Genomic DNA, 10713 nt, shown 5'->3' with positions numbered 1-10713 from the left:
TTTATGTGCATAAGGGATTGGAAATAAAGTGTTAAGATAGCGCAATGCTAATGTGAACGTTGCGCTATGAAACACTTTATTTGCAACGTGAACCCCACTTCAGGATCAACATAGCCTCAGCCACAACCACCTCTTTCATCTCCTGTAGCCAGTGTGAGCTTGTAGGCTACTCTTCCAGAGCAGAGCTAGTCTGGTCTTACAAATACTCAACACATGAGTTGACCTGAAAAACTTAAACAAAACTAAAACAGGTGGGCTTCAAATACGTAGGCTATGTGTTTTTACAGACAACACATTTGTAGGCCTACTTGAACATTTTTTGGAGTGGTCCACCAGCTTCATGCCTCTTTCCTCGGTAATATGAATGCAGTGTTTGTTTGCGTTTGCTTGCCTTACATTACCCCTGAAAACGCACCAAAACCACATAGGCTCATTTTTATTAAGTTGCCCTTAACATTCAATAGGGTTTTCTCCTTAATCGACATTAATATGCGCGTTAATAAATGGTGAAATTACGGGGGTTTGTTTCGTGGTGGTAGTGCCCCCAAAAGCCCACACATGTATGTGACATAATGGGTAAAGTGTGGGCGCCGTGAGGATTGACTCACGTTCGAGGGGCACCTTTAGCCACTTTTGAACTCGTAGAAAAAATCACTGGGCTGTAACCACCTCTCCGTGACTGAATTCAGCCTACGGCTTGCAACATGACACACATAGCCTACTAAATAGAGTAAAGGACATTGTGTGGAGGAGGAGCGCTCTGTGTCGGTGCGTTGAGAATTCGCGTTCAGAAGAACTTCGGGAACGTGTACACGATCAGGGCTACTCTTCCAGGATTCAAACTCATTATAAACATAATGAATTCCATTTTTAATCTCTTACTCACTGCATGTGTTTTACATTTGACCTTTTCGACGGTGCATAATGGTAAGTGGAATAGTCGAGGACGTGCGTCACCTACGAGTATAACTTAGGCTATTTTATGCTACCTTTCTGTCTTTTCCTCCAGTTGCTTTTAAATTATAAAGGCCTACACATGGGTGCAAATGTACTAAACAATCTCACGCGTCACAACGAGAGCACAAGCGCGAACACATAGCGAGAAAATACATAATTTTGTAAACAATAACAAACCTGTTGACATATAATGACTAACTAGAAAATAGGACTACATTAATGAAAACTAACTGAATTGTTAATCCACGTTGACAATCATAGGACCTCTACTCCACACCAAACTGGGAGTCCTTAGGGGGGACTACATGCGTGTTCGCGGAAAGACAACAGTTGTTCATGCCTACCTGGGCGTGCCTTTTGCCAAACCACCACTGGGAAACCTAAGACTGGCTCCACCACAACCTTTGCCAGGATGGGAAGGCGTCAGAGATGCCACCCAGTTCCCTTCCATGTACGTTTTTTGGTCACACTCAGATTACACATCAATATTCTACTACTTTTAAAAATTCGATGCACTTTTGTTTATTTGTTAATTAATCAAAAACTGAGAAGGGGGAAACGTGTCAGTACAACGATATGGAATAATCTTAGAGTTCTCCTAAGCAACAAGGCAACACTGTCATGTTAGTAATAATACCAAATGTATTTTTAAAATCTGTGTCCTCTTAAGGTGTGTACAAGACATAAAAATGTCTGATTACCTGATGGAGATGATGGGCATGGTCATGGAAATACCTGAGGTGTCTGAGGACTGCCTATATGTCAATGTCTACACTCCTGCTCAGCCTGCCAAAGATACAAAGTTACCTGTAAGTTCAATCCTAAAACAGCTCAGGCTATGCTATAAATTGTTGCGATGATTTAATTGTACACAGTGAGTTAAGAAGAGTATCTTACTTGGCTAATGTGTATGACAGGTGATGGTGTGGATACACGGAGGAGGGTTTAGTATGGGATCTGCCTCCACTTATGATGGATCTGTCCTGGCAGCGTATCAGAATGTGGTTGTAGTTACCATTCAGTACAGACTGGGCATGCTGGGATTTTTCAGGTGAGTGAGCTATTTCAGCTGTTATTGTGAATAAGAGATTACAGTTTGTGTCACACTGGTTGCTGTAGGCGCAGGCCGCTATGTGAACCTGTGGACCGGCATCTTTTTTATGTAATGAGCATCAACTTCCCTCATTGGATCATGTCACAGAGCCTGTGAAGAGGTCAGGGTGGGAATTTATATTTATCAAGGTGGAATTATTTTTATTCTAGCTCATATTGCGTTCCCTTGGAATAGTTTTACATTCCCACAATAACTTTAGGTACTCTCTCTACTATAGCGAGGGAATGCAAAATTAGCTCTAAAAATAATTCCCACCATGGCCCTACCCGGGACCTGTACATTTCCCCCTCATTCAAACACCTGAAAATAAAGTACTGACAGGAATGTATGTGTCTTCAAATTGTTTTCTTAAGTGTATGCCACTGTTTCAGTGTTCACCACACACCTCAGATTTAGACTCACACACCCACAACTGTCCTGTTTGGTCTTCTACACACAGCACAGGGGATGATAACGCCCCGGGAAACCTGGGCCTTTTGGACCAGGTAGCAGCGCTGCAGTGGGTCCAAGAGAACATCCACAGCTTTGGGGGAGACCCGTCCTCCGTCACAATATTTGGAGAGTCCGCAGGGGGTGTTAGCGTGTCATTGCTGGTAATAGACATGAACATACATTAGTGGCAGCCGAGCTGATTTAATTCTTCCTTTAAATTGTCTTCGGTATCTTAAAGAGTCACTGCACCCTAAAATATGTTTTTTTGAGCTGTTGATTGATTGAAAATACTCATAAGTGGTGAACTGTACTATTACCAGGGTTAATATTGACAAAAATAGTGTTTCTCGACAAAAGTAACATTTCGTCTGATGTTGTATTGGAGATATTGCTCTCCGCGCATTCTACAGGTTGATACATGCCATGGCATGTTGGTCCAAAATGCTGTTGGAATGCTGATGAAGTCCTGTACTTCTCGTCCAACACTACGTCACCGGGACGTTACAAATTAGGAATGAAACGCCCCAACACCTGCTGCCCTGATTAGCCTACCTGTGATAAGCCGTCTGCAGCACTCATTGCCAAATTGACATGAAATCACCATGGTTGATTGGTTGCAGCAGTGCTGCACTCCCTCTCCAAATTTCAGAACGTCTCGCCCGTTTTGAAAGCCTTTTTCTGGAATGTGAAGTGGGTGGAGTTATGGGGTGAAGTGACTCTTTAATTATTTATCGAAAATACATTGAAAACCTAGCCTGGAAACCCAGACCCACATCTAGAAAGATTAGGTCCTGGATTTCCAGGGCAAGCACTGCAGTTTCAGTATCGCAGGATGTAAGCCACCCTTAAGTGAGTCTAAGGCAACGACTGATTTTCAGGATACATCTGTAATATCTGTAGGATTTGTTTAGGACAAGTGTAGGACACGTTTTTTAGATAAACCCAGCTCGATCTGCTGGTGATAGCCAGGCTAGAAAGTTTAGCTTTTTTTGGGCTATGTTTTCGATTGTAACCCCTTGCCAGTCAATAGTGAAGATTAATTTAGAACTGTTTTGTCATGATCTATGACAGGCATCACCAAATGGCGGACCGCGGTCCGGGTCCGGACCCAGTGACGGTTCTGTCCGGACCCGTTGAAATTGTCGGCCTAATATTATCAAAGAGCATCGTCCGTAGCCAAGCCAATCAACTCGATTGTTTACCTTTCAGCAACAGAGAATAGGCCTATATAGCGGGAGAGAGAGGAGATGAGAGAAAATGGCTTGCTCAAAAATAAGAAAAAATAGATGGTGAAAACCGAACTTTTAAAGATGAATGGACGGATCAATACGTTCGTTCTGCTGTGAATATGCGCTGTGAAACTGTGGCGACGTTAGCGTCACTATGAGATCAAACACGGGTCGTTTGAGGAAAGGTACTGTACGCGCAGAAGTCCGCAGTGAGGGCAAGTAAAACTTGAAAAGCACTCCGAGAGCTAACAAACAGACAAACAAACGCAAACCCCGATGAAAACATAGGCTACTCTCCTCCTCGGCGGAGTAGGATAATAATTATCAAATTGAAAGCAAACTATGACAGGTCTACTCGTGTGATCACGCATGCATTTACAGGCAAATTAGTGTTCGTTAAAGATTTCGTGGATTTTGGTGCAACACAAGACAGCATGTAGCGATGGGACAGCTGTGAATGAGTGCTTAATGCGGCTGCAGAAACGTTACAGATCCCATTGTCAGCTTCAACAACAAGAAAATAAATCTGAACTATTAGCAGAGAATGTACTAACTAGAACGCAGTATGCAAAGAACTTTTTCTTTTTCTTTTTTCTTAAAGATCCACTTTTATTTTATTCAAAAGATTCGGAATGTTTTACATTAGGCTACTTGAAGGCCCTAAGTTCAGGCTGCTCAAAGTTGTGCTTGCACTTTATATTTATTCTATTCAGAATAATTCAGTGTCTGTTGTCTGTTAACTTTCTTGAAATGTATTCCTAGTAAAGACAACTACAGTATTGTTTTGCATTCAAGTATCATTCAAGTTAAGACTTTTTGGTATGTTACAAGCATATTACTTTGAAAACACTTGAAATGTAGCAATAAATTAAATAGGCCTAGAAATACACGCGTTATTGATTTTATTAACATCAGGGTAGCCTACACTATTTTGAGTGACAATTTAAGATTCGGACCTTTGCCGGGAGGACATTTTAGTAACTGGACCTCTTTGAATTTTAATTGAATACCCCTGATCTATGAGATCAAGCGCCTGGTGTCTGATCACAAAATCACACTGTTAGATTGGAAATGTGGACTGGACACTAACTTTAGCGAATGTGGACTGGACACTAACTTTAGCGGGATGTCCAGTCCACTGTACTGTATGAGCTGAGTCCCTGTATGAGCTAAGTTCTGTAACTCTAGCGCCCCCTAGTGGTCGAATGTCATCAAATGTATTGTCGTCCTCAGTATGGGGTCCCAAGTCCATGACCAAGTTTGGTTTCTATATGTGAAAGCGTTGCTGAGATCTGAGCCTACTTCCTGTTATTATAGTGCCCCCCTAGTGGTCAAAAGACACCAAATGTATTGTACGTCCTTAGGATGGGGTCTTGAGTCCACGTACCAAGTTTGGCTTCTATAGGCCTACATGAAAGCATGGCTGAAATATATACCTACTTCCTGTGATTATAGCACCCCAATAGTGGTCAAAAGACACCAAATGTATTGTGCATCCTGAGGATGGGGTCCCAAGTCCATGAACCAAGTCTGGTCATACATCAAAGCCTTGCTGAGATATGAACTCACTTCCTGCTTGGCAACTTCACAACTGATTTTCATTGGCTGTGATGGGTGAACGAGTTCTAAAATCAAAGCTATTTATAAAACTTATGTGAGGCATAGTTTGAAGATCATGTATGTCAAGTTCACTAAAATCAAAAATGTGGCTGAAATCCATCAAGGTCCAAATTGACGAAATAGGATGCGTTGAACGCACTTAATGCGTTGTTACATGCATTAACACATTGTTAGCTAATTGCAGCTAACAACGCTAAGCAGCTAAATGCATCTTCTCGAGCAACTTACACCAGTATTGACCGGACCTTTCAGAGTTGGACTGGTGGCGATATCACAATGGGTCTAGGTAGGAGCAGAAGCTGGCCATAAAATAAGGAGATGGGAATAATAGTAATTTCTCACGGATAACAATAAGTGTGCAGCTTTCAGCAAGCACACAATAATGCGCCAGACCCCTCCTTAGATCGTAATTGCCACACTCTTAGACAGATGGTCTACGATAGGAATAAGCTTTGTGTTGTGATGATTATAGACTACCCTTTAGACTGTTATGATAGGGCCCTAAATCTTTAAACTTTGCATCTCTGACCAAGCATTTCAGATCACCAAAATAGCGCCCACAATGTCAAAATGACTGTTCTCCTTTGCATGAGTTGCAAGGGGTTGAAGCATACATTATTGTTGTTTTATTTTATTATTTCAATTTTTAAATCCTAATGTTAGCTTTCAAGTGTGAAGTTTACAGTATATATTTTAATAATACTTTTGAACTCTTTCACTGAAGACTTGTACTAACCAGTTAGCAGTGTGCTAAGGTGGAGTGTGCAGTGTCTTTTTGAGTCAACATTGAAAGAAGGTCAATATGTCCTGTCAAGATTCAAAACCATTCATGTAAATTTCAAATAGAAAATGTGTTGCATTTTATGTATGCACTGACGAATGCTTTTGGTCTTTGCTAAAGGTTCTTTCCCCACTAAGCACCGGTCTTTTCCATCGCGGCATAGCAGAGAGTGGCACGGCAAGCATGCTTGGCATCTTCAACCCTGATCCTATGATCACAGCAAAGGTTATCATCAGCCCATCTTTACCATGTTTTTTACTATGCGATGCAGCCTGTATTCAAAAGTTGTCTACATCCCCAGATTGTGGCCAATGCAACAAAATGTGAGGGCACCAAACCAGACCAGATTGTGGATTGTGTGATGCAGATGTCAGTCGAGAACATTGTAAAGTTTCAACAGGAGGTTAGAGACAACAGTCCTCATTTAAAGTGTACCTTAGATGTGAGGCAGATATAAAGAACATATTTCAAATAATTTCATGAAAAACATGTCATAGCTTTTAAGCTCTTTTTCTGAGATGTTTTAAATTCTTTTTGAAGTGCTTCCAAATTTCATACCTTGTCTTTCAACATTTTTACAGCATCCAGAGGCGCTCTTTAATGTGGTGAATGATGGGTATTTCTTACCAAAGGCAGTGTCAGATCTTCTTAAGTCTCATGAGTTCAACAAGGTGCCATTAATTAATGGCGTTACCAACGATGAATGTGGCTGGTTGCTACCTAGTGTAAGTGAACTAAATTTTACAAATTCATACATCCTTACATTTAAGAATATGTTGAAAAGCTCACCTGATATGATCAATCACCACTAGGAATAGTAATGATGTTGTAATGAGGTGATAAGGTATGAAATGTGCATGTACTTTCAGTTTTTGGCACCACCTGACTGGGTTGATGGGATGGATCGTGACTCAATCAAAACCTTTGTCGACCTCTTCTACCCTCATGTAAGAATATAGCCTCAAATAATACTCATAATTTCTCTACAATCTCATAGAAATGTTTGGAATGTCATATGAGACCCAACTCTGATTCTGTTTGACTTTTTATTGAGGTGATGTTAATCTTTCTATTTCAGCCAGACCGCAAAATCAGCACTGCCTTGATTATGGATGAGTACCTAGGGAATGGAGAAGACCGTATCAAAAACAGAGATGGCATTACAGAGTTCTGTGGAGACATTTTGTTCACCATTCCTGCTATCATATTATCAAATGCTCATCGAGGTTTGAGATGTACCTACTATTTATAGCACTTTGTTCAAATTCCAAGCTTTCATGGGAAGAAGAACCATATGAGATTGAGATTTTCTCTTGGGGGGGTGGGGGGGGGGGGGGGGTACAGTTGCATTATCATTTCTTCTCATAGCATTTAAAAGTTTCATTAAGGGACACAGGAACACATAGAATACATAAATAGACAAGAAAACAAACATACATAGACTAGACAGAGAAATGGAAAGCTATAGTTTTATAGCCTGGCAAGCCAAACTATACATTTAATGTATCGTCTGGAGTCGGACAATTCACAGAGCTGAAGCCTGTGGGTGGGATGAACCGTTGTCTTTCAAACTGCCTCTGCACGTAATAGGCCAGCACTTGTGACTAGGGTTGGGTATCGAGAATCGAGAATCGATTGGAACCGGAACCGGCTTTCCGATATACCCGGAATCGTTCAAAAGTTTACATTTCAATACCTAGTATCGATTCTCAGTACGCTGACCGGAAGAAGAAACCGCTGAACACCAACAAAGAAGCATCCACCAGAAGTGTTCGCACAACTGTAACTATATAGCCAATGGACCTTGCCCAAAACTTGTGACAACAGGCCTTACCCTCATAAGCTTTTTATTGTTTATATTATTTGCTATTCTGCACCAGGTTAGCCGAGTGGGAGCAAGACAACATGTTTAAGTATCTGCAGCATCATACACACATGTGTAGCCTAAATGTGTTTTCATGAGGTTTCATTACATTATAATATTTATATTCAAGTTGATAGATTTGATATTTATATTGCAGTTCAAAACAGTCCTGTGAGAAATTCATAGTGAAGTTAAAATTGATGGAGAAGGTCAGACTGTTTCAGAAAGACCGTTAGCTAGCTTATTAAAATACTGGTGTCCTAAACTTTTTGACCCTGCCTCTTAAAAGAATCGGAATCGAGAATCGGTAGGAACCGGAATCGAAACAGCGAATCGGAATCGGAATCGGAACCGGAATCGTTCAAATTCAAACGATACCCAACCCTACTTGTGACCAATCAGATCAGAGCCTTATCCATCTTCGTTGTTCTCCATAGACCTCTGAAGTTCGCCTACAAAAAGGATCCAAAGCTGCCATCTTTGGCCATATAAGGAGATCCGGGAGTTAATTGAAGCTAACTGCCTATGGCAAGTTGCATGGTAAGTTAGCTCTGGGGTAGCAAAGATCAAAGTGTGCCGATCTTCACCTACCGAAGATCACAGTATCGACTAGACGGCAGTGGACAAAACTGTGTAGTGAAAAACGTCTGCATTTCCAATGTCGTCATCCCCGCGAGAGTTTAACAGGTGCGATAACTGAAAAGCCCCATGTTATTTACCGGATCTCCTTATTTGGGCAAAGATGGTGGCTTTTTTGTAGGCGAACTTCAGAGGTCTATGGTTGTTCTGCTATCCCGCTGTCGCGCAGCTCTGTCGTCACCGTGCTAAGGCGGGCTCAAGGACTCGGTACACAGATAGAGCATTCTGATTGGACCGACTGACCCGGTGTCGGACGCAGGATTGGCCTCAACGATGTGACGCTAGACCATCCCGCTAGGCAAAAAATATTTTTGCCGCTAGGGTGTGTCTAGATTTCTAGGCTAACAATTTTACATTTCTTCCCACAGATTCAGGAACTCCAGTTTTTGCCTATGAGTTCCAGCACCCGCCAAGCATGCTTGTGAAAAAACGTCCTAGCTTTGTCGGAGTAGACCACGGAGATGAGATTGCCTTTGTATTTGGAAGCTGCTTTTTTAATGGCCCCCTCAAGCTGAATGGTAAGGCTCCCATGGATGATCCTAATTCTCTTCAACAGAGAATTAGGATCATACATAACTTATCTGTTCAACATAGGATTTTTTATCACCTATTTCTTTATAGGTGTAATATGGTGGAACTGGAATAAATATGCTTACATTGAAAAAAAAAATCTAATCGTTTATCTCTTTGGTTTCTGTGAGGCACTTTTACCGAGGAGGAAGATGAGCTGTGTAGAATGATGATGGCATACTGGGGAAACTTTGCACGCACCGGGTAATAAATACAAAAAAGTATTGGCAAGCCTCAAGACCTCAAAAGGGTTCATCAGTTTGTAAGTTCACATGTTTTAGTATGAAATAACAGACGTGTCTTTTATGTGTGTGTGTGTGTGTGTGTGTATGCGTTCCTATTTGTGTGTGTGTGTGCACACATACTGTGTGTGTCCTCTCTATTTAGATCCCCCAACGGGCCCGGTTTAACACACTGGCCAGCATACGGTGCCGGGGAGGAGTATCTGGGCATCGGGCTGAAGCAGCAGGTGGGATACCACCTGAAGGCTGACCGCTACGCCTTCATGACCCAGAGACTGCCAGAGAAGATCCAGCAGATGAAACAGCACCAGCAGCGCACTGAGCTCTAGAGGGAGCAACTGCTACCCATCTGCCTCGCACTGATCCAATCACACCAATTTCAGCCTGACCACTTGTCATGGCAGCGATCCAAGCACTTGTGGAAAGTAACTACTGTTTCCATAACAAGCATCTCTGAACTGAACTCTGACCTCAATTCAGCTCTCTAGGTCACTTGATATGACTTAGAAACACAACTGAGCCCTAGGCTTTGTGAAGCTGTGTGCAAAAGTAGATCAATGTAGAATGAAAATATGAGTACTTTAGAACAATTTTGCAAAATGCCCTATGGAAACTCCAATATTGTGTTGGGTGTCAAATAAAAGGTAACACTCTAATGTTTTATGGTTGCATTCATTTGGTACTTCAGGGGTTCCAATAGGCCCTATGGAATGACTATGCTAATATGGGATAATTACACGAAATTATAAATCTTTACAATTTATATTTCAATTCAATTGGCATGCATAAGATGGACGATACATCTGCACAAACTAATATTGGATAAAATTACATGAATATTTGGTTTCTATGGATTGAACATTTCAAGACCCAACGTGCTATATCTACTTATTGTACTGTATATACACTGCAGCTGGGAGGTAGGGATGCACCAAAGGAGGGAGAGGAGGGCATTTTTTAGCAAGAATAATCTGACAGTGTAAAGCACAACACATTACTACACTACACTTTACATTAAAAAGACTGTCATGTATTGAAGAGTCAACACATTCAAATTATGTATAATATTATGGAACATCTGATGTATAAAAATTATTTAGAATGTTGGGGGGCGGTGGGGTAGCGGTCCTGCCGCAGGACACCTGAGGATTCATATCAGTAGTTTTAGCTCTTTGGAGATAGTTGTTTTTGGCTGTTAGTCCTTTGCCTCCACAACAACAGCACTGTCACTGTGTACAGGGGGAACAAGTCATTAGAAGTAGACT

At 41.5% G+C, this 10713-nt stretch overlaps 1 protein-coding gene across 1 annotated transcript; it reads left to right on the top strand.

Annotated features, from left to right (window-relative positions):
* Positions 1-737: 737 nt before the first annotated feature.
* On the top strand, positions 738-10104 carry LOC134094769 (cocaine esterase-like). The gene is made up of 13 exons (XM_062548425.1): positions 738-927; positions 1219-1408; positions 1628-1766; positions 1875-2008; positions 2511-2664; positions 6254-6358; positions 6435-6536; positions 6715-6858; positions 7003-7080; positions 7212-7359; positions 9005-9154; positions 9338-9410; positions 9594-10104. The coding sequence occupies exons 1-13, from the start codon at positions 858-860 to the stop codon at positions 9775-9777; spliced, it is 1671 nt and encodes a 556-aa protein (XP_062404409.1). The 5' UTR covers positions 738-857; the 3' UTR covers positions 9778-10104.
* The last annotated feature ends 609 nt before the right edge of the window (positions 10105-10713 follow it).

This window comes from Sardina pilchardus, chromosome 10, assembly GCF_963854185.1.
Source record: "Sardina pilchardus chromosome 10, fSarPil1.1, whole genome shotgun sequence".
In the NCBI taxonomy this organism is placed as follows: domain Eukaryota; kingdom Metazoa; phylum Chordata; class Actinopteri; order Clupeiformes; family Clupeidae; genus Sardina; species Sardina pilchardus.
Note: the sequence above shows the minus strand (reverse complement) of the source record. Positions and strands in the feature narration are given on the sequence as shown.

Bases quoted from the DNA above. Each gene is read 5' to 3' on its own strand.
- LOC134094769 (XM_062548425.1), top strand. From the start codon at position 858: ATGAATTCCATTTTTAATCTCTTACTCACTGCATGTGTTTTACATTTG. The intron at 928-1,218 runs GTAAGTGGAATA...TGACAATCATAG, and splicing joins CTTTTCGACGGTGCATAATG to GACCTCTACTCCACACCAAA. The intron at 2,665-6,253 runs GTAATAGACATG...TCTTTGCTAAAG, and splicing joins GTGTTAGCGTGTCATTGCTG to GTTCTTTCCCCACTAAGCAC.